The 24,046-nt window shown below is 36.4% G+C and overlaps 4 protein-coding genes across 15 annotated transcripts in view; 3 read left to right on the top strand and 1 right to left on the bottom strand.

Moving 5' to 3' along the window:
- LOC107270195 (monocarboxylate transporter 10) overlaps positions 1–6,058 on the top strand; it is a 30,560-nt gene extending 24,502 nt beyond the window's left edge. For 2 of the 3 annotated variants that reach the window (XM_025087603.1, XM_015744990.2), the window contains exons 8-11: positions 255–537; positions 828–1,002; positions 2,435–2,641; positions 3,119–3,537. In XM_025087603.1, coding sequence (XP_024943371.1) covers positions 255–537; positions 828–1,002; positions 2,435–2,641; positions 3,119–3,537 — 1,084 coding nt within the window. Of the gene's footprint in view, positions 1–254; positions 538–827; positions 1,003–2,434; positions 2,642–3,118 lie in introns of all 3 variants that reach the window. The other variant, XM_025087602.1, reaches the window with a different exon arrangement.
- A 670-nt stretch (positions 6,059–6,728) lies between these two features.
- Positions 6,729–18,472, top strand: LOC107270173 (polypeptide N-acetylgalactosaminyltransferase 5). 2 transcript variants are annotated; one of them, XM_015744947.2, is made up of 8 exons: positions 6,729–7,467; positions 9,685–10,482; positions 11,333–11,651; positions 11,797–11,974; positions 13,523–13,703; positions 14,541–14,779; positions 14,854–14,988; positions 15,081–18,472. In XM_015744947.2, the coding sequence occupies exons 2-8, from the start codon at positions 9,876–9,878 to the stop codon at positions 15,228–15,230; spliced, it is 1,809 nt and encodes a 602-aa protein (XP_015600433.1). In that variant the 5' UTR covers positions 6,729–7,467; positions 9,685–9,875; the 3' UTR covers positions 15,231–18,472. The 2 variants fall into 2 exon arrangements, with proteins under 2 accessions (XP_015600433.1, XP_015600432.1); XM_015744946.2 differs by lacking the exon at positions 13,523–13,703 and adding an exon at positions 12,353–12,533 and having other exon boundaries at positions 6,730–7,467.
- A 598-nt stretch (positions 18,473–19,070) lies between these two features.
- Positions 19,071–24,046, top strand: part of LOC107270171 (dyslexia-associated protein KIAA0319-like protein) — an 8,110-nt gene continuing 3,134 nt past the window's right edge. For 4 of the 9 annotated variants that reach the window (XR_001538258.1, XR_001538256.1, XM_015744938.1 and 1 more), the window contains exons 1-9: positions 19,071–19,438; positions 19,635–19,757; positions 20,045–20,459; positions 20,527–20,699; positions 20,801–21,190; positions 21,279–21,504; positions 21,582–21,955; positions 22,033–22,144; positions 22,214–22,362. Coding sequence is in view for 7 of the 9 variants with exons in the window: in XM_015744938.1 (XP_015600424.1) it covers positions 20,050–20,459; positions 20,527–20,699; positions 20,801–21,190; positions 21,279–21,504; positions 21,582–21,955; positions 22,033–22,144; positions 22,214–22,362 (1,834 nt within the window). In the remaining 2 variants the exon portion in view is untranslated. Of the gene's footprint in view, positions 19,539–19,634; positions 19,758–20,044; positions 20,460–20,526; positions 20,700–20,800; positions 21,191–21,278; positions 21,505–21,581; positions 21,956–22,032; positions 22,145–22,213; positions 22,363–24,046 lie in introns of all 9 variants that reach the window. The other 5 variants (XM_025087600.1, XM_025087598.1, XM_025087599.1 and 2 more) reach the window with 5 other exon arrangements.
- Positions 22,364–24,025, bottom strand: LOC107270174. The gene is made up of 2 exons (XM_015744948.2): positions 23,693–24,025; positions 22,364–23,588 (listed from the first exon to the last, which is right to left on the bottom strand). Exons 1-2 carry the CDS (start codon positions 23,940–23,942, stop codon positions 22,564–22,566), a joined length of 1,275 nt encoding a protein of 424 aa, XP_015600434.1. The 5' UTR covers positions 23,943–24,025; the 3' UTR covers positions 22,364–22,563.

Genomic DNA, 24,046 nt, shown 5'->3' with positions numbered 1-24,046 from the left:
GGGGGGGGGGGGGGGGAGTAAAGTGAGATATCAAAGAGACGAGGGAAAAATATAAATTCGCTAGCATGACGCGAGATCTGGAAGTTTTTAAGTGGCTGCAAAAAAAGATACCCTGTCACCTTTTGCGGTACCGGCAGTGTCACAGATATATAATATGTATAGTATATATATTTTCTTAATTATATCGACTGTTAGTTAATTACGTCGAGTGAAAATAAAATATATTTAATCGTAACACGTGACTAATATTTCAGGAAGCTGGGATGGAGGCTGGGACTGCAGTCGATAACTGGAGCTCTGTCACTAGCCTTCTTCCTAGGTCTGATCTACAGGAGCGCATCCATTTATCACCCACAACGTCCCGTGATAGTACAACTGAAGAATCAAAGGACTAAAGTTAAAGAGAAGAAATCGGCGGCAAAAACGCCCAGGCAGCCGCTGGTGGATCTAAGTCCCCTAGGAAGTCGTCCCGTGAGGATGCTCATGCTTGCCGCAGGTGCAGCAGGCTTTGGACTTTATACGCCTGCTTTTTACATAGTGAGCCAAAATTGATATTAGGCCTGGTTATAATAATTATATATAATATGATCTAGCCGAGTTCCATGCTGAACATATGGCTGTGGGACCCAGTGAAAATCGATCATACACATAGATAATGTAACCTTTATTAAAAAGTAATATTGTACTCGGCACACCCCCCGGAGAGCACTGAATTGCATTTACCTTAATAAATATCACTGGCGACCGTCGTGTGAGCAGGAGTAATGGGTGGTAAATTAATTGAAAAGTATAGCGTTGAGATTACAATGCAGATTTCTATTCTCCAGGCCCTGCAAGGACATCAGGAAGGTCTCGAGACAAGCGCCCTGGTACTGTTGCAGACCTGCCTTGGCCTCGCTGCAGCCCTTGGATGCGCTGCGTGGGGCGTCGTCACTGCCAAACCTTCTGCACAGTGTTTGGTCTCCAGGCAATATTTGTGTCAGGCTGCTCTTATTGGCGTAGGTCAGTATCTGAAATTTATATATCCTTTTAAGTAATTTGTCTTAATTATTTTTTTCTATTTCAATTTTTACCAACATCTCCTACCATATATTTCTCGTACTTGCGGTACATGTTACCAAGGAGAGAGGGTGTCTCTTGAGTGTTACCTAAATATTTAACAGAGTCGTTCCGATTTCTTGGAATGTTTCGAGAAATCCCAAAAGTCTAATTTTCACTCGCTGCCAGATAATTAGAATTGCAAAAGAAAGTTTTTATACGTTATATATGCGTGACGGAATGAATTATGTGATTTTGACTTGATTTCGCGCGAAGGGGGCTGGGACAAGGTGGTGGTGACATTCTAAATGCATTCTCTGGCGAAGTAAACCCCATTAACGATTTAGCTGGGGGGTAGCTACGTTGCAGCATTCAAGCGTCCGTCTGAAAAGGGTAAAATGGTAAAACTACTTTACCCTACTTTACCTTCTCGTCGCATCCTCATCCCTTTTTATTTCTCATGCCTTAAGGTCTCCTTGGATCTCTGCTCCGCCACCTTTGTCAACAAAATTTAAGAAAGACGAAATTGTGAAAACGCCAACGACGAACTCGCCCAAGTAACAGTTGCAGAAATCGTTGAGTATTCGAAGAATGGAAGAAAAAGAAGTAAAGGGAGGGTAGAAAATAAATTCTAAGAGACTCACTCGGTATATCAATTTCTAAGAGATGCAATTTTTTATAGTACGCCATTGAATTTACAAGATGCTTCAAAAGTAATTCCATTTCAATTTACTCTTCACAATAGTGCTGGAATTTTTTTCATTTTAAGTATATATATACCTACAGTAGTACGGTATCGTACGAAGTATACCATCACCTACCCCCGTTAACAATGAGTAACAGTATCTCATCGTGTATTCTAAAATTCTCTGTATAACCAATATACATATAGGTATACTTTGCTACAAAGCGTCTACATGTATGAAAGATAGAAATATTTTATTTCCAGTTATACGAATTCTCTAGCACGATTTTAAAATGAATTGAGTATCGAGTATTTTTTTAACGTGCTTTCCTCTAGTTTCTCGCAATTAACCTGTTTCGTTCCCGTGTGCGAAATATTCATCCTATGTAATTAGTGTGTATGATTAACGCGTGCAATTAGTAAACGCGATCGAAGTGTGGAATGTGCACTTATAAGGGATACCTGTAAGATTTCCGGTTCTCATCTAATATTTATCATGATTAACGTAAAAAGGGTGAAAAAAAAATTAATTTCGATAATGCGTTCACCCGCGTTATTAACAGTACCGTGTTTACTGTACATTTGAAAAAATGAATAAATAAACGAGGCGCGAAGCGAGTAGAAATATTTCATTTTAAATTTGTCGTATTAACGTCATCACCGAATCACCTAAAGGGCAGCCATTTATTTAGGTAATATCTTTGGTTGAAGCCGTAGCTCAGGTGGCGCTTGGTAGCGTGGAAGGTTATCATGGATTGGTCCTGGCTTCCGGTCTCTATGGGGCTTCCCTTGGCGGGGCTCTATACTCTTTGAAGATGCTGGCCTTAGAGAGGCTAAGGGCCAGACACTTTGCTAGATCCTGGGCCCTCGTGCAAGCAGCTGAAGCCCTACCGATCCTACTTGGAGTTCCTCTTACAGGTAGTTAATATTTTTCTTATATTCACTATCTGAAGAATTATTGCAAAAGTCAACACATGACCAAAGTAGACATTGTTATAAAAATATCCATTCTCCTTTTCCGTGTGCACGAAATTCTCAAAAGTTGCTACCAAACGCTTAAAAATATTTTATCCGAAATGAACAGCATTACCATTTCAATATAACGAGATGGATTCGCGGAAGACGAAGTTAGGCATTTTCAATTTTACGTGAAATAAGAAAAATCCAAGAAAAAAATTTTAAACGGGACTACTTATAAGCCGTACCTCTGGCGTGAAGAATGTAACGAGGACTTTCGCGTTCTCGGGAGTAGTGAGAGACAATCCGACTTGATTCTTTCTCCGATTAAATATTTAAAAAAAAGAAGTAAAAAATATAATTGCCTAATTAGACCGTGTAATTCCCCACAATAATACTTTACACGCATTAAACGTAGATCGTCTTCTCCGATTACAGGTTACATGAATGCAAGTAGTCCACGAGTGGGTTACTATGCGTGCACTTTGAGTTCCTTGTGCGGAGCCGCGCTTCTGTTCCTGGTTGGCTGGGGAAGGCAGCCAGCCTCCCCAGCGATAGCATCGAAATCCTCGAACATGGGAACAATTCCATCGTCGTGCGCATGTCCACCACCTCCAAGGCCAAGACTGCCAAAGTCACAATCTCTTCACGTGCCACTGGACGTCGAGCATGATTCAAGAGATCATGACCTGGACAGAATACAGACTGCTGAGCATTATTATCAGCCACAGTATCATGCTCCTCTTAGACCTAGCAAAAGTGTGCCGGAAGGTCTTGGACATCAGGACTTCTACAGGAACAGGCCAAGGAGGCAGCGAGACGTTACGGTCATCGAACAAATCACTACGAGTGTCTGAAGAGGAGGGAGAATCGAGAAGCTAAGAAGAAAATTTGTAAACTTACGAAAGTTTGCAGGTCATTTAGAAAATCGTACATATTAATGTTGATCGGTTATTATTTAGCGTAACGTAAGTGGGAGATTTTGTCAATTGAATTGACAAGCGGATTTACGTGTCTTCTGTATTTTTGCCGGAAGAGTCATTCGACTCGTGTGTCTTCTTGGATTACTTTACAAGGTAGACGAATGAAACGTATAAGCGCACGAATTTATTTTCCTAGTGATAGTTAAAAATCGGAGCTGGTCTCCGATAGTGGATCCTAGACTCATTCGTTTGAAAGTCTAATCTAAGGAATAATCTTCTGGAGTTTTCTGATGGATGAGGTGTAAACAATAGAGAGGCTCAAGGATCCTCTCGAAGCGGTCCAGATCCACTGACAATGAGATTCTCTAAGTATACTATTCAAAAATATTAGATAGAAATTTCAGCTACTATAATCATAACGCGTAATAATCATCCATTTTATAACGAAGGCTCATGTGAAACCGAGGAAGCCATACTATTATGGAATTATGACTGTTCTTATTGTTATAGTGAATGGGACGTGAGTATATATTTGTGAGGAGAAAGGGTTTTGGCTAGAAAAAAAATTATAAAGAAAAGGGGACAAAAGGAGATGGGATCCCTTTATTCATTGCATAGGCGAAATTTAGTCTCCCAGGCTGAAATGCGTCAGCGTCAAGCATTTTCAAAGCGTTATCGTAATCCGTAGTTGTACCTGTACGATATCTCGGGCACTGCCCACGACCACAATCAGTAGAATTTAATGACTTCGCAATACGCTCATTGCAAATTCCGTACGCCAATGACAATGAGTAACGTTATAGTTATACTAGAGAACGAATTAACGTTAAGATTAAATAAAAAAAATATAACACTCATTTCACTGTTTGGGATTGAAAGGAAAGTGAGGAATGAAGGGTACTCGTGGAATAACGTTCATCGAATTTCATTGTTGGGAACGAGTTAGGCAAGGATTGATGCAACGATTGACAGTATCAAAAAGGGATCAAAGTACTCTATAAATGGATTTAAATTGTTTTACGCAGGTACCTACAGTTTAGTATAATTAATTAATATCTCGTCAATTTTCTGGTATCTGCGTATAACTCTATCGGGTAATAAAGAAATCTTTTGTGCTTCTTGAACTCTATTTCTGTCAAACCTAAGCGACACCATAAGTCTCGGAAAAGCAAAAAAAAGAAAAATACACGCGCATGGGCCTCTGCGAAAAATTGAACAGGACACAGATAACTCGTCGAGTTTGCCATTTTTTTTTATATACTTAGGCAAATATTCTTTATCACCTTTAAGCTGTATATAAATGTTCCTCAGATATTCAACCTTATCAGGAAGTATGTCATAGAAACCATTTTAGAGATATGCACTGTATATCAAATACCATTTGTATAAAGTCGCAATATTATGAGGTATATATATATATATATATATATATATATATATATATATATATTATATACGAGTATATATTATATATATACGAGTCTTTTCTTATCGTTTCATGATGCAGTGATAAGACAAACATTCGTCATACTAAAAATATTTATCTTCGACTAATACGTTTTTCTTCGAGAACATGAAAATATTCACTAAAGTCGTTTTAATGTGTTAGCACGCAATCGGTTAAAATATATCATGACGTATAGATATATTGATTTACCTGCGGAAGATTCTAAATGGAACATAATTTGAAATCCATCATATTAACAACGAGTTAAGTCGCTATCCCGAATTTTGAGATATTCTCGTATGAGCGGAAGAAGGCGATAAGAATATGACTCTCATGATACGTAGGACAATCGTAGTGACGCAAGAAGCATAAAATGGCGAGATTTCGCACAAAAGCATAACGTTGTGTCGTTTTTTTAAAGATTTTGTATTCACGTTCCGCGGTGTGTAGGGCATGGCAGGACCAATATAAGAAAACGTCTACCGAAGAAGACTTTTGTCCAAATTCGCGAAAGTAGGGTAATACACAGGTATTCATGTAGGAATAAATCCAGATAACTGAATTAACTTGACCAACGTATATGAGAACTATAATGAATCAAAATATACAGAAAAGGAAGTAATTGAATATTGAGATATAGTAATTAATTTAATAGCAAAGGATGCTTACACCATGATTAAATAAATATCCTTGAAAATACTTAAAATAATGTTTTGGTCACCATGTCCACGTGTCATCCGGTAGGCTTAAATAAAATTTGGCGACGGATTTGAATTAACAAATAATCATCATAGATAATTGACGTGACTAATAATCGTCAAATCGAAAAATCTTTATATCGCGGAATTACAAAAGGACATAATAGCGACGCGCAAGTATGATTCTTAAATTATGAAAAATACTTTGGCTGCACGGTGGAATAATGTTATAACAAGCGATTAAGTTGTTAGTACATTTATCATGTATATTCGCAATGTATTTAATCTGTAAATAAATTATTATTTTGAAGATGACCGACTACCTAAAAGCGGCTTACAATTAGTAAGTACCTTTTATTAAGTTAATGGCGGTAAATCGATCTCGTCCGCTTACAAAAAGTCGGGTCACTTAATTTCGTAATGCTTCTCTTTCTTAGAAGATGAATTTAGCCTTGGTTATACGGTGTCTGGTAGATACACAAAACATTAAGAGAACAGTTATTCCCCTTTCTATAAAACACCAAACAATTATCGATAATATTTTATTAAAAGAATTATATATGTTTTATCAGTTAATATTATATAAAAAGAAAGTAAGTTCATTTTAATCAGCGTCCATTTATAATCTATAATTATTAACTCTTATCTACACTGGGTAATTCCCTCCCCTACGTAACCTATCTATTTGCTAATATACATATATCAATCTTTGAATAATCGTAATAATTCTTGCATTACCACAGAGATAACTAATCTATTCAGTGCAATTAAGATATTTGATCACATTTTTGTAAGTTTTCACGTATATCTTCCGAAAGAACAATCACAAAATAAGCGTTCATTTCTCACATCGTCTGAATGCTCTGGCTGTGTTTTCTGTTTCATTTAATACTCGTAACGGACGCTCGGCGCCACAGTCGCTTTTCAGTTCCGAAATTCACAAGTAAGTTTCCAATCTACAGAAAATGTATTACCCGTGGCTGTTGCATTGAATGTTATCGACGGTTTCACGTATCGGCCGATTGTGTTCGTGATAGTGGCCGTGGATGTTTACCAGATCGCAAATTTGTGGCGCCACAGTGAAATTGCGTGGGACAAACAGGTGTCCTCCTGGAGACTTGACCAGCTAGAGAGCTGGACAGCTGTCCAATTGGCTAGCCGAATTCTGCGTTCAACAAGACGTGTATCGTGTTCCACTGCAATGTGCACCTGCGAACTCTTTGCCACTAGGTCATCAGTTTGAATCAATGGAAGCCACAAAATTCATAAAAGGAATTGGCCTGAGCAGGTCGATCGGTGCTCGACAATTGGGTAATCTTTTATGAAACGAATGAGTGTGTGAATCTCTACAGTCAGTTGAGTTTCATCGTGGCTCCGTACTGTGTGTGGCGCCTTACCTGACAACCTGAACGCTTCTTCTCGTGCTTTTAGCCTCAGTGAAATCGTGACCTGACATTTTGTACATTTCACGTGGCTTCATTTCCCTATTCTTCTCTCTAATATCTGTATTCCGCGTTGTGTCATAAAATCTGTGTCGATCTTCAATACCTAGTTCTGGTGAATCTGGATCTGTGGATTATAAATTTGTTAGCTAAGCCCACGCTTTGGGAAAGTGACCGGGTGTATTGCACGTCGATACGAGACTTCACCAACCGGATATTTTCCACGCTTATTTAGGACAACCGTGCCGAAGAATAAATCTCATCGTCTGTTACTAAGGTATTGTTATCCCCTAATTAACAACAAGCTCAAGAAATTAATTGTCGCTCGTAATGTGGTTATAGTTTTAGCAATTTTTTTTAAGTGCACATATTTTTTCCTCTTCTATAACATTGAGTGAATCATGGGAGTGAAAGGATCTCGGAATCGAGATTGTTATAATTATTCAGAATGTCGTTGGTAATTTGTATTCCATTATTACAAATTATCGGAAGATTGAATGGAAAAAGATACATTCATACCAAATTCGTTTGACTACTTAACGGAATACAGTCACTCGACGGTTCGTCAATGATTTGTTAAAAATTTATAAACCTGGTTTACATTTTTCTAAAATTTTATTTCTTCTCATCGGATTACGATTTTTTGGATCGTTTCATTATTGTATATTGATACGGTGCGCACGAATAACGATTAAACTGGCGCGTCGTGGCAGAAAGGGTGCAAGGTCGTGACTTTGTACCATGGAAAATGCCATAGAAAATTTAATGTAATTTTACCTTGAATAATACCGGACCTTTGATCATATTGTTTGCTCAATTTTTTTAACGGAAAGCAGCAAGTTTCCGGGATGAATACTGGTTCGTTTTATTCTTGTTTTAATAATTTTCGAGGATGATTAAAGTTAGAACATAAAAGTGTGGCTTTTCTTAATTCATAAAAACTATTCAGAATTTCGACCAATTTTCAAAAGATCCATCAACGAAAAAGAGTACCTCTTTACAGCATACTGTTCAAATTAATGTTTGAAGCCCGCTATTAAAAGATCATGGGAAATGCCATCGTGGCTGTCCCGTAATTTTCCCATGAGTAACGGTGTCGAACTCAGGTATGTACTCTGTGCTCAAATTCTTATTATACTTGAAAGATACGTTAGCTATGTTTAACATTTTCTGAAATTACTTGTACTTGTTTTAGCTTAATTAACGATGTGCAAAAACTTCGAAATACAATGTTTTTTAAATTTTGCAAACATGTTCGTGCGATAAATACAAATCTCGATATATCACGACACTTGACCTACTACCGTAATGCCTCACAATGTTCGCGCGCAGTACACGACGTATCTTTAACCTTTTTTCTTTTCTTTTAGCTACTCTTTAACATCCTTGAGAAACTTTCTGAACTTCTCTCCTTTCCCAAAAAGATTTCCTCATGGATTCTCTCAATAGTAGAAACTAATGGTGAACCCATGTTGAAGAATTTTTAGAGACCGTTACCAGAGCATTTGTATTTGTGGTTGATTCTTTGAAAATTGACGTTAATGACGTTTTATGGTAGAAATGGTGTATTTGTGTTCCCGTGTATGACTCAGAATACGTCATAATTATTGAACGATTTAACGCATTAATGTTCTCATAAAGAATGCTTCATAGCAGCTGTACGCCGGTCTTTGGAATGTTGCATTTCATGCAGATTAATATGTGCACTTTTGAAAAACTCCGTGTGCCGGAGATCCGTTTGTAGTCGAGTGAAATATAAAACCAGGATATTTGATTACGCAAAGGGTTATCAGGAATTTCAGTGTGAATTATTATTCCACTAGAAAGTCATATCAAAGATACGTATAGTTTGAAATGTCCACTCTATATTTTGCAAGGGGTCAGCAAATTACTCGTTAGCTTACGACCCAATGTAAAAAAATATGAATGTCCTCAACAACCTGAATTTCTACGTATTCTCTGGCGTCATCGCGTTCGATTGAACAAGCTCTGATATTACTGTCTCTTCAGTCAATTTTTATATTTTCTCTTTGTCGCCAAACTAGCGATTAACTCGTGTCCGTAGCATAGTAAGAAAGTCCTGGTATTTTGTACTTGCTACTCTCAAACTATGATGATTTTCGTACATAACATATCGATATGTAAATTTATATACATAACAAGTAAGTCCTATGTACACCGTGTACTATTCACGTGTAAATAAGCGTACACCAATAAGTTGTGCTTATAGGTAACATAAATTATCGTAACGAAATGCTCTTCGCGCATTACCAAACGAATCACTAATTCGCTATCCTCCCCGTCGATCTTTCTCATCGCAGAAATATCTTTCACCGAATGTTAATTACTATCGGCTTTCACTTTACTAAATTTCCCGAAGCGTGCCAAAGTGTCATTCAATCTGTTTCGCGAGTAAACAAGAGATATCATGATTCTGTTGCTGCGCCAGTGGTAGAGAGGTTCGCTGATGCATAAATTTAATTAACTGTTTCAGTTTCCTCCAATTCGACGTCATGCGAGAGAGCAGCGAATCGCGAAGATAGGAAGGAAGTTGGCACATTTTGATTGTGAAATTGATATAAAATAACCAACAAGGAGCCAGGAGAACACGTGACTATTACTAAGCTCAGGTGATGATACCAGGGTCGTGTTTCACGCCAAGTACTTTAAGAAGAACCATCGAGAATGTTTCGTTCGAAGATTCGCATTCACACTTGTCAAGTGATCCTATTAACATCCTTGGTATGGTTCCTCGTGGACGTCATGGTTCTGATGTTCTATTCGGACTGTATTGGAGGTACCGGATGGGGCTGTCCTGACAATAGACAGCAAGCAATCACGGATGAGAGTCAGCCAAAGGCTGCTGCTATTGTTGCTCTCGAGCACGAGGAGGAAACGTCGATTGTCACCAAGAGACATTACAAGCAGTCGGAACTTCATTTATGGAGACCAGCGAAACACGTGCGAGAGAATAAAGGAAACCCTGGAGAGTTGGGCTCCCCGGTTCACATTCCGCCGGAGAAGGAAGCCAAGCAGCAGGAACTCTTTAAGCTAAATCAATTCAATTTAATGGCTTCCGACATGATCTCTCTGAATAGATCGCTTAAGGACGTCAGATTGGAAGGCTGCAGGGACAAGAAATACAACAAGTACTTGCCTGATACGAGTATCGTAATTGTTTTTCACAATGAAGCATGGAGTACCTTACTTAGGACTGTTTGGTCGGTGATCAATAGATCCCCACGCGCTTTGCTCAAAGAAATCATCCTTGTTGATGATTCAAGTGAAAGAGGTGAGTCTCGTCGAGTGACCAAGCCAATTGGAATAAGAAAATAAAGAGGGGAAAAACTATCGACGTTCTTACTTCACTTGGCCATAAGTTGGCATTTTATATACAATGGACCGGAATTCCTATTTAAAAAATCATATCACTGCTATTCATCTGTACTCGTAGTCTCGAATCTGCCTTCCGATCGTCACAATTTCAACTTCCTGCTACGCTTCTAGAACGTATTGTTTCGTCAATTTACCGGTCATGGTACGATGAATCGTTAGATGCTCTGTAGCAGCTAAAACCTTTAGTTTTTATTTATCCAACGATATTCAGTTCATGCTAGCGTTATTCGAACAATGTAAAGCGCATAATTACGATATCTGCGCAGCTACGACAAGATTCCGTACGGTCAGCAAACACACGGAAATCAAACACCATTAAAGTCTAACGAGAAAAGTTTCCCATCGATTTCAAATAATCTTTTTTTATTTTGTCGTTCAATTTGGCCTTAGTATTTTTATCATCCTTTTATCCATCTTTCATTCTATCTTCTGCTTTCACATCGCTAAACACTTATTTACCAGGCTTATGTTATTCACTAGACTATCTAAGCCATTATGGGAATAACGATGAATATTATCTGCCAATGCCTATCCGTCGCTACTATACTCGAACTAATCATAAGCAGTACACGATAAGTTAAATGCTATTCGTGTTCTTTGCAGCTCGTTAAAACCCGCAGCCCCCATCCAATTGAAATGGTTAATTCTCATTTGCAATATCGCTTGTCACTTGTTTGATTTTACCACGTAATGGTTATAAATAATTTCTCACGCTTCTTTTGTAACACTTACATGCTTCTTTTTAGATCACTTGAAAAAAGATCTGGAAAATTATGTGAAGACGTTGCCAGTTCCAACCTACGTTTATCGCACAGTCAAAAGATCGGGACTTATAAGGGCCAGATTGTTGGGTGCTAAACACGTAAAGGGTCAGGTTATCACGTTTCTGGATGCTCACTGCGAATGCACGGAAGGATGGTTGGAGCCACTTTTATCCAGAATTGCTGATGACAGAACAACAGTTGTTTGTCCAATCATCGATGTGATCAGCGATGATACATTCGAATATATTACAGCAAGTGACATGACTTGGGGTGGTTTCAATTGGAAGCTTAACTTTAGGTGGTACGTATTCGATAATCTTTATATTAATATCTTCTTTTTCTTTTATTTCTAAGCTATTAGGAATCCGAACAGCCGACAGTTTACGTTCGTGATATTTGTGAATAGCGAATACCAATATCATATATATTAAATTGAATCTCTTCAGGTACCGGGTGGCTCCGAGAGAAATGGAGAGGCGGAATGGCGACAGAACGGCTCCGCTCAGGACCCCGACAATGGCTGGTGGTTTATTCTCCATCGATAAAGAGTACTTTTACGAATTGGGTGCCTACGACGAAGGAATGGATATCTGGGGTGGCGAGAATCTCGAAATGAGTTTCCGGGTGAGTAAGGGAACCTGATATTCTCGAGAGTAATATAAAAGACGATCTACAGATTATCCAGGGTAATTTATATACAATTCACGAACACGATTTGGCGAACAAATATCAATGTGCAACTATTCGGCTGCTTAGAAGCCTTTAACATAATAGAGTACACACGGTGTACCGTTAGATCTGCCAATTCTATCCATACCAACAGTCTTTGTCATAAGATTGAACGATGATAGAGAATTAATTATTCAAGATTCTCAGGTCATTGATTGAATAGAAAGAAACAAAACAAATGGGTGTGAAAAAATGATACCCATCGTAACAGGGTTCATCTGGACACTCTCTCTCGTTATACTCTCATTTTGTAAGATTTCAAGTTACTTGTAGGTATGGCAATGCGGAGGCATTTTAGAAATCAGTCCGTGCTCACACGTGGGGCATGTATTCCGTGACAAGAGTCCTTACACGTTCCCTGGCGGTGTCAGCAAGATCGTACTGCACAACGCAGCCAGGGTGGCCGAAGTCTGGATGGATGAGTGGCGAGACTTTTACTATGCAATGAATCCAGGTTAGAGGATCATACACTCTTCATCAGTTTATCTACGATTTATTTTTTTTCTATCCTTATGTTGTTGTTTTATTCGTTTGTCATTTATTTCTATTTATATTACTTGTGCCATTGTTGCTGCACTAATTACGCTAACAGGATTTCCCAGATGAATGCTAACGTGTCCTTTGAGGTACCTAACAACTTTCTGATCGATTGACATATGCTGGCTTTATTAATTTATTTAATGTTTCTGTTTGTTATGTTTGTTTATTTTAGTTAATAAGAATACTCAAGGTTGTATCTATTACGCTTTACGATAAGGGAACTGAAAAGATCTGTGAATTATCATGAGAACTATTGATTTTAAGATTTTTTTTACACCTAGCAATTCATTTTGGGTTATGAGGAATTGAATATACAGTGATATTGTAATTGAGACAAAAATTTTCCTTCATTTAGTTATCTTCACTGCATACTAGTACACAAATTCGAACACTTGATAGTAATACTACTGGGTAATCCAAAGACATCTGTTGATTTGTTACCTGAAGTATTGAGACACATAATTCGTATTAGTATCCTCGTTTTTAGATCACAAGATACTACTTGCATCCATTAGGGACGTGGTGCTACAAATACCTTATGCTTGTTCAATTATTCGTATAACAAATAAATTCTTGTTAACGAATGGTACCGTAATAAATCACCGTAAAGATATATCATGGAATAGAAATATTCTCATTTGAGACATAAATTTGTGTCATTTACTGTCTTAACCACTCATCCATCCAATTGACTAACTCTCTCGGGTAGACTATTTGAGTCTTAGAATGAGAGAAGGAGAGGAGAGGAGACGCCTAAGTGGCTTCAATGAAATTTTTCTGTTGCTTCAATTAGGAAAATTTCTTAGAATGTTATGTTATGCTAGAAAGAGAGGGACAGACACCTGGTATCGCACAGGCTATTCTTCGTATTCGCTAACCCACTAACAGATATGAGTTGGTTAGATATGGATGTGTGGTGGAACTCTGGAAATTGCTACATGCTCCCACGTAGGACATGTTTTCCGTAAGTCCACGCCGTACACATTCCCTGGCGGTACCAGCAAGATCGTCAACCACAACAATGCCAGGCTCGCCGAAGTCTGGCTGGACCAGTGGAAGTACTTCTATTACAACATTAATCCAGGTAGCAGCATTAACTAACAAAAGACGAAGCTGAGCATCTCTGTGTCGCGCTGGCTTTACCTGTCGAGAGCATGCTTCTATATACAATTATATATGCTAAATTATCAGCATGAAAATCCATGTTGGTTGATTGGTTGGCTGACTAATTGGTTTGTGGTTTTTTTTCTTTATATTGTTTATAATTTTTTTTATCAGATATTCATTGCGCTGTTCCTTCCCATTTTAACTTTTGTCATCAAATTTCTCTCCTCTCTGTTTCTCTACCGTATGTGGCACTCTAGGGATCATACGACCATTGTGATGGTAATACACGATAGCACCACTATTACTTTTTATGAGAAACAACTTTGTTTTGGCTGTCTCCTCTTTATTTTTATTTATCTTGAATCCATATAAAATCGTCGATTTTGTAGCTTCTTATGCATTCATTCGCTTCGCATATGTCTTAATGATAATACTGGATATTCAGTGTGCTGAAATTTATGTAAATTTAAGCGGGATTACGTTTAAAGGAGATCCAAAAAACAATGGTAAGAAATTCTTTTAATCTGAGATATGTTCTTAGAATTTAAAAGATTTTAGAAAAAGGAAATTCTTACTGGCCTGTCACAAAGCTCTCTGAAAATTATTTTTTTCTTCTACGCAATTTTTCAGGAGATAATGTGAGCTTACACCGATACTATTCAGCAATTGCATAATATTTCCTTTATATATATATTTTTTAGCACACTTCATTCACATCTTTATTTCCAACCAGTCACCATACACCAGCACCATGTATAATGTTCAGAAATATAATACTGCCATTTTTCATTATTAAAAGAGAACATGTTTTCAGGCGCCAAAAGTGTTCCTGTCGGCGACGTATCAGAACGTATCAAGCTTCGAAAGAAACTCAAATGTAAGAGCTTCCGTTGGTACCTCGAAAACATTTATCCTGAGTCTCCGATGCCCTTGGATTATTACTATCTTGGTGATGTGAAGAATGTAGAAACGGGAACGTGTCTTGATACGATGAGCAGAAGAACGGGAGAACCGGTTGGCATAAGTTACTGCCACGGTCTAGGCGGCAATCAAGTAATTATTAGTATTGAATTAGACAGTTAGTCATTTACCTCATACACAGTATGTTCATGTTTGTTTTGTTTCAGGTATTTGCTTACACAAAAAGGCAGCAAATTATGTCAGATGACATGTGCTTAGACGCCACAGATCGCCATGCGACAGTCAAAATTGTTAGATGTCATGGAATGGGTGGAAATCAAGTTTGGGTCTACGATGACGAAGTAAGTTTGCCTAAGACTCAATTATGACTACATTGTTTGTGTAATTAATTAGAAAAATGATCACTGATTAAAAAATGTGTATCTTTTGTCAGACAAAAATGATCAGGCATACCAACACAGGATACTGCTTAACAAAACCAAAACCATCGGACGCCACGCAGCCAGTTTTGGCGGTATGTAACAGTGAAAACCTTGGACAGAAGTGGATAATGCAGAGTAAATTCAAATGGCAAGCTAGCTAATACCGGGCAGCCAAGAAAGTTAAGAAAAATGCACGCAATACTTGTTGATCTATTTAATGAGTCTTAATACGAAGAATGGTGAATCGTGAAGTGTCTAATGATTCTCGACTCAAGGCGTATCATATGTAGGGTACAACTTGATCTTCGATAAACCCCACTATTAAAAGCTAATCTCCTGGGAATTGACTAGACACAGAATCGACTAAGACCTTGATTTCTGCTATCAAGAGACAAGGTTCCAGCCGATTACTTTGGATTATCTAGGGCTTATCTAATGTTGATAGCAGTATCGAGCATTTACTGCCATTTTTTACGGTATGCCTTAGTAAATTGCACCTGAAGTTGGGGAGCAGCAATGATGATGATGATAGCAATCATAATTATGGTCGAGATGATAACGTTAGTGATCGATCATGATGTGATATCATCGTTTGAGAGAGAACGAACGAGAGCGAGTTTGAAATTGTATGATAGTAGTAAGGATGCGAGGCTCAAAATGATTACTTTTGTTCCCCTTGGTGAATAATCATCTTGCAACTGCGCAGAGCCGCACGGAAGTGCATGCTAAGTGTTTTTGGAACAAAAGAGTAAACGAAAAGGTTTGGAGGATTAAGCATATCAGACCACTGTTATTAATAAATCATTGTTGACCTAGAGATTTAAATTCAGATGTATTTCATAGTCTTTTGGGACGAGTGCAATGGCGACGACCCGACTATTCGTACGTCGTATTATGATGACAGACTTTATTGCCTGATAGGTTCGCGAGTCGTAAATGATGTGTCCTTAACTCATTACAATACATTAGATAGAGCGAGGCGCCTACTATAACTATTCATTTAGTTACTCAAGTGAATTTCAACTCCATCTACAAATAGATTCTTTTCCATTACGTCCTATTTGCAGACACTCTAATTCTGTACGACGACATGCTAAGACGAATGAATAACACTACACTTTTCCTACTATTTCCATTCATGCCCCCCCCCTCCCTCAAAAAACAAAAAACATACAAAAAAACTATTAAAAAGAAACGTACTTTTCGTGATCATACAATGAAAGAAGAAAAAATATCGGGCAAACAGATATGTCTTATTGAGGCACGACCACTGAAATATGCGGTCCCATATTATGCATTAGTTGTTGCAAAAGTAATTAATTCGCGAATGCGAAACTCAAACTGGAAGTGCTTGAAATTAGAGAACATTACTATTTCATCTTTATGCTTATAATTTTTACTGTTATTTTGAACCTAATAGATTCAGCAGTTTGTCCGTAACTTTGCCTACAAAAATTCGTGTTTGGAAGTACAACACAGATTATTCTCCACATGTTTCATGCGGTTGTGCCTTAGAAATAAAAAAGCAGATTTCTTCTTTTCCATTTCATAGTATCGTTTGCGAAAATGACGATATAAAATGGATATGCCTATTATATTCGCCGTGAGATTTGTACAGATATATATATATACATGCATATGTATATCTTTAAATATATCTATAATACATCAATCGATCTGGTTGAATTTTACTGAATGATTTTGAGACTCAACTAGCGGGAATAATATGACGGTTAGTAAGAGGACCTATATAATTCTATAGGAATCCTTAATAAGGTAATTATGGTGTTGGTGCAACGGTTTATTATCCCCTTAACAGCTTGAATATATTTAATTAGTCGTTCTTAAGACTGCAGTATTTATTTTTGTACAGTTCCACAATTGAGTTGTATACTTTAGATAGAATGAAGATAACATGAGTAAGGAATATTATAATGCGATGAGAAACATTAGGTATGAATTGCGTTATAGAATTTGAGCCAAGTTATAGCCTTATAGGCATCTGTTCCTGGTGACAAAACAAAAAACAACTGGAACAATTTATTTCTTTATTGTGTATAGAAAAACAAACGAAACTATGTATTATATCTCACTCAGCCGATTCGTACTGCAGAAAGTTTCTAACAAGTAATAAATACGTATATCTCGCTATCGAGATATTCGATAGATATACGCGTATCATCATGACATCGTAGTGTCACAATTTTTAATTATGTTTTAGTTACACTTAGATACATCATATACATCAAAGAAAAAGAATAAAAAAGAGGGAGCTGATGATATGATGCAGATGAATATGATCAATTTCATAATCTGTAACAAAGCACACTACAACTTCCTTTACTTCTTTGTCAGTAGTATACATTTATAGAGAGCGTACTAAATTAACTGACAACTATTGTAGTAATAGCGAAATAAAATTAGAGAGGGTAAGAATAAGAGAAAGAGAGAGAGAGAGAACGGTAGAGAACTAAAGAAATTTTATAACGTTACCGAAATTTTAATTTTTAATGTGGATTCCATTACGTGTCGGTACATAACGATGGTCCAATGTAGTAATAAAAGTATATTCTATTTCCTAATTCGCCGAGAATAATTATGTACTATTTCGATGTTGAACAAACTCTCAATGGCAATGATATAATATTTCGCGGATGAAAGCTGCGATACAATTTAAGGACAATAATGACAAGCAGATACTTTTCATCATGTTTTTTTTTCCTTGTAACGTTTCAACAAACATATGTATACATGATGTGACCATTAATACTTATAAATTACCGTCTACCTTATATATATATATAGTTTATTTATTCATTAAGGCGAGTCCGTCAATCGGACTTCTCGTTTGATCGTCTAACGACAAATTATTGTGGGTCCCTTTAAAAGCATACGACTAGTAAATTGTATATTGTATAACAATTTTAAAGATGACCTACTGCATGCGGCTTTGAGGGAACAAGAAAAATGATATTAATCTCTGAAATGTTGTCGTTGGTCGTGAGGTGCTAGAAAGTAATATAAACGAATGGATCATCGTTAATGTACGATCAGAACAATTCTTAATAACCTCGATAATAGAGGATAGTTATTTACACATAGAATTTTCTCCAATTGAGGATCCAACGAGCTTCGGATACTTGCACTATGTATATATATTTATATATATATATATATTTTATAATGATTCTTCAAAAATCTTTATAATTTACAAGAAAATTTTGATCTGCGTTAAACTTAATTGAAAAACCATTTGATTGGATTGTAAATTGAGCCGTCGCTCGTACGCCATGTTTCGTACACTTATGAGTGGAAAAAATTATATTGCTTTGTAAATCTATTTAATAGTTCAATAGACCAGGCATTCCACTTTGACTGTAAATTATATTTTACTACCTGCATAGCCATGATGTATTTTAACATTTTATTAACCTAGTAAATTTAAGGATTAACGCTTGCCTTCCTACATTTTGTTGCAATGCGGTTTTAAACTGTGCGGCCGAAAACAAATGTTGAAATTAAAATTTGAACTGTTACTGTAATTTCAGCATCCCGAAGAATACAGATACTTTGCGATTGTGCTGCAAAACGTGCGATCCAACGACTATACACATAAATTCATTCGTTCGTTTGGGTTTCGATAGTATTGTTCTTATATCACAGCACTTAGATTGGTCTGTATTTTTGTCGAATTATCGATACGTTCCAATGAACCATACATGCAAGATCTTCCTCCATTCCAAACGTTCCGTACCGTATACATACATATATAATTATAAAAGAGTTGTTGTCCATTGCTTGTAGATCTATGAAATATCCATGAATACAGATCTTTGTTACAAACTTTCTTCCATGTTTTCTTGCCGCGTTTGTACCCCTACGAGCATCTAAAGAATAAATGGATTCAAAAGATTGTATGTTGAAAGTTTATGAAAAAAATATAATATTGATTTTGTCAATCATTTTTAGGTTATTAAAAAAATTATTTTTTCTTTAAATTAAATATACGATATAGAATTACAAATAATTGTAACACGGCTGATATAATATACTCGTAAGTCAAGAATGTACGACGTATGTATATATTTCTGCTCTAGATCTCTAATACTTTTCTGGTTTATAAAAAATGTAAGATAAATTCAAGGTCTGGCAAATAAAACGTCTTTTATGTAAAAACGGGCTTGTGATTTGATATCTATTTGGTTCAAGTCTGGTGTCGTCCTCTATAAAGTATTTCGCGTATTTGGCTAGAGATTATGAAACGTCGATCTGTCAAACTCGACACTTGTTTTCGAGAAATATAAATTACACTTGAATTCTGGATGTGAGTGCAGAAGCATTACAAATGATGTCTGGATCTTTTATGTAGGTATGTAAGTTCATAGTACAATACTATCAGAACGACGACAGTTACTGCGACTGAAAAGGAAGTATGATAATTGCCCCCATGACTGATTAGTCCTACTGTTGTACGATAATAAACTCTATTTAATATATGCTAACACTCATTTCTGACACATGTACGTCTTTCCCGAAAATAACTACTGCTATGTTAATCATTTCAGCCTGTCGAGACAGCGGTAACGATCGAATTAATCCTCTGGTGCCATATGTGCGTTAACCTAACATTTGTTTGTGTCTAGAAGGCCTGATATAACATCTAGATTCTTCATTTCGACGGTGATAAGGTAACTTAAGCATTTTCAGAAGATATTTTCGTTGTTTTTAATCTTACATTCGATAATTTTTACAATTTTGCGTTATCTATTACTTCATTGGAGTTCCTTTATATCATTGCGTAGCTGAATTTAGAGTACAATCTTCTATTTAGGATTGCCATGAGTGTATTTTTCACTTTTATCTAATGTTTCTTTATTATTGAGTTGAATATGCTTTCTTTATTAATGAATTTTGTATTGAGGTCACACTATAATATTCAAGGATTGGGGTTTATATTGAAACATTGTACTTTCAGCCAAGATGGGGAAATTGAATTTGGGTACAGTACTTTTGCTACTCTTTCAAGCTTGCTTGGCAGATTATGCGGATTATAATGACGAGTGGCAATTGAGGTGTCCAGGATTATATCAACGTGTGTTTACTAGTTATACACCTCAAGGAAATTTAACATTTGGTGTAATCATCAAATCGACTAGTTACACTAGTATGAAGAATTGCGTTGTTACTTGCTGTAAAGAGAATTCGTGCAATGTCGCCTTAATGCATAATGATACTTGCTACCATGTGCAGTGCAGATCAAATAAATTGTGTGTACCGTTGTATAGACCTGATTTAGCAAATGATAATCCTCCAAGTATGGTCTTAGTCAAACCACTACGAGAAAGCGACTTGTGGAGTGATTACTTGGAAGGAATAAATGATGACACTGAGTAAGTCATTTACATTACTCAAATACGTGTTTCTAATCAATTAAGAATTTCATCTAATCACCTCTAGTTCTTTAATCCTGGAAAATACTGCTACGTCTCATGTCTTATTTAACTCCAATGAAATGAGTTGCATGGATGGAGTACAAGATTGTCCAGAAAATGAAGTTTGCATAACACATGGAGACAAGGCTGGAGAAGGAGTTTGTCAGTGTAGTATTCGATTTAAAAGAAATAGTGCTGGTAAGATATTCATTATTTGAAAGCCTGCTTATAACTTAAATACTTGTTTTGAAAAGAATAGGTCTCCAAATCGTTATTAATAAAATATTAATTAATTTTAGGTGTGTGTATTGCAATGGATGATTTGGAGAATTCTGAAGCTAGTGATACTCCAGACATTCTGAAAGTCCAAGTACCAAAGAATAACAGTACATCTGTAAAACCACCAGTGAAACAGTTGTTAGTATCTGCTGTATCAAAACAAGTTCGTTTACCAGAAAATGAGGTGACACTTTCCGCATATACTGTACCTGGTGAACAAGAAAATGAACATTATAATTACGTTTGGAGTCTCTTAAGTCAACCCGAAGGTGAAACTGGAACGATGACAGATCAAAATAAGATGACTGTCAAACTAAGTCATTTGTCTGAAGGCACTTATAACTTCAAGGTAGCAGTAAGCAGTCCTACGGCTTACGGAGAAGCTTATGCGAACGTTACTGTTCTACCGCGTATGTTCTTTTTTTTTCAATAACTTGATTACAATTTGAATAACTGAAAACAATTTACAATTAATAGCTATACTAATTAACATTTTAGCCAAACGAATAAATCAGGCACCTATCGCAATCATTAGTCCAGCATCTCAAATCGTCAAACTACCAAATACTGGCGCTGTTCTTGACGGCTCATCCAGTAAGGATGATGATCAAGTTATCTCCTATCATTGGGAATTAGAGCAGGGACCCATTGGATATCAACCAAATTTGGTAGCAACTCCTACTCTTCAATTGGACAATCTAATCGCCGGAAATTATACGTTCAAGTTTGTATTTGTTATATTTGATGTGCTTTACATCAGAAAATGGATAATTAAAAGCTGTGTGTTTTATGTTTATTTAGATTGACTGTGGAAGATTCAGATCATGTGACTAATTATACAACGGCCAATATAACTGTACTGAAAGTAATAGATTATCCGCCAAGTGCGAATGCAGGGCAAAATATTATTATTTACTTGCCTCAAAACACACTAACTCTCAATGGAAATTTGAGTACAGATGATCGTGGAATTGATAGCTGGGAATGGACCAAGAGTCCTTCCGATCAAAATAAGGCCGTAGACATGCAAAACACAAGGACACCGTATTTACAGTTGTCTAATTTAGAAGCTGGAATGTACACATTTGTTCTTAAAGTAACTGATGACTCTAATCAATCATCCACATCTGAAGTTCACGTATTTGTTAAGCCACCTACGAATAAACCACCAGAAGGTAGAGGAAAAAATTGCCTTCCGATTTCCGGGTATTTACAATTATCGTAATTTAATTTTATAATGAATTTTTAATAGCTGATGCTGGAGACAATATTACCATTGCACTACCAGAAACAAAAGTTACTTTGGATGGCAGTAGAAGCAAAGACGACATAAAAATTGTGTCGTATCTTTGGGAACAAATCAGGTAAATTATATGTTAATTTTTTTCTAGTAACTGTTTTATTTTATTCTTATTCTTTTATCCGTATTCCAGTGGACCTAATAAGGCTGAATTGAATACCGCGAATGAGAGTATTACAAATGTAACAAAGCTTACTAAAGGGGATTACATATTCAAGCTGACAGTCATTGATGATAATGGGAATAAAAATTCAAGTAACGTTGAAGTAAAAGTAACACAAAGTGAGTATACAAATTTTTTTTTATTTAACTACAAAATTATGTTTAGTATTTCAATAATTTTAATACGAGGTAATTATCAAATAAATAATTTCGAAGTTTACGTTCTATGAATATCGAAGTATATACAAGATGACAAATATTAAAAAAAAAAGTAATAAGTACATCGCGGAATACATGTATGTTCTTTGAGTAAAAATATTGTTATAGTGGAAGATTTAGAGTAGGAACAGCGGAACCGTTGAGTCTCTTCCTTCCGGGACTAAAACAATTATCCGCAAAATGGCTTCTGCATACACGATGCGAATTATAAATCTTTTCCAGCGATAAACTTTGTAAAGCAGGATTCGAAATCTTTTGCAACCACAGTGTCATACGATCTTCATCATTTTTTGGAAATCTATGCCTCATAGATGTAGTATCTGAACAGCCGGGAACACTACATTTTTTCATGTTGCTGCTTCGCGAATCTAATATAGAGTTTAAAATGAATTCTCGTAATTTAGCATCCATTTTTGGGTCTTTTGAATCTTTCAAATAATCCTCGTCTCTTGTATTATTCATGTGAAAATTGATTTCTCTACTTTTTCTACTACAAGCCAATTCTGAGGCTTCCATTATATCTTCTACAAAACGTTCGTCCAAACTTTCTTGACTTTCTTTACGTAACTTAAGAAAGAATTTTTCAGGAATGTCAATGAAACTGTTTTCACTGTTTGATTCACTCTTTTTATGTGGTGATAGTTTGTTGAGAGTTGGTGAAAAAGTTTCAGTTTTACTACACAGTATAATATAAGTTGGTTCGTGTTCATATTGTGTTACAATATCGAAGTTGGATATTGATTTTTGTATACTTGACTTGCTACCACAATACGAATTGAAGTCATCTTTTGTGATAGCTGACAGTTCTTTAAGTTTTGTATCCTCTTCATTGGATTCTTGGGCAGAAGAACCTGAATTTGAATTTTCATGTTGCTCAAAGTAGTTACATACAATTGTATCACCATATTTCAATTGTTGGTGCTCTTGAGAAAGCAATGGTGCTTCGTTCTTTGAATGATTTAGTTTATTAGATATACTAATGGAGGTCTGTATGTGCTCATGCAGTTTTATTTTTTTCTCTTTTGGTCCCTCGTAGTTGTCAAAATCCTTTGTCTCAATTTCAGTAAATGTTTTTTCCAGCCTGTCAAAGCTCATTGGTTTGCTACAGGAATTATCCCCTACATATTCTATAAAATGAAATGCATTCTTATTATATAAAAGATTTAAGTAGTTAAAGAAATTTTTTGAAAAGTAATCGTTAGGAATAAAGTTATGTATCTTTGATGCATACCAGGAAGATATAATGTTGGTAAAGCACTAGTGTTAAGTTGAACCTTCCCAGGACTATAGCATTCATCAGAAAAGTGCTTTCCACAGATTCTATAAGATCTGTAAATGTCCTGAGATTCCATCTTTTCAAAACAAGGGTTGGCCACTCTCTTAATCCAAATTCTCATTCTCTCCAAATCATTTTTTGGAAATCTATGACGTGCTGATGTCGAATTAATACATCCTGGCACACTACACTTCTTTGTAGACATACTGTATTGCAAATACTCATATAAATACAAATTCTGCAGAATCTAACCTTAGCTGCTAGCGCGACGATTGTGTGTACTCTCCCCCCCCCCCCCCCCCCGTTGGG

Source organism: Cephus cinctus, unplaced genomic scaffold (assembly GCF_000341935.2).
Source record: "Cephus cinctus unplaced genomic scaffold, Ccin1 Ccin1_scaffold0709, whole genome shotgun sequence".
NCBI lineage: Eukaryota > Metazoa > Arthropoda > Insecta > Hymenoptera > Cephidae > Cephus > Cephus cinctus.
The sequence above is the reverse complement of the archived record's forward strand: the minus strand, read 5'-3'. Positions and strand labels throughout refer to the sequence as shown.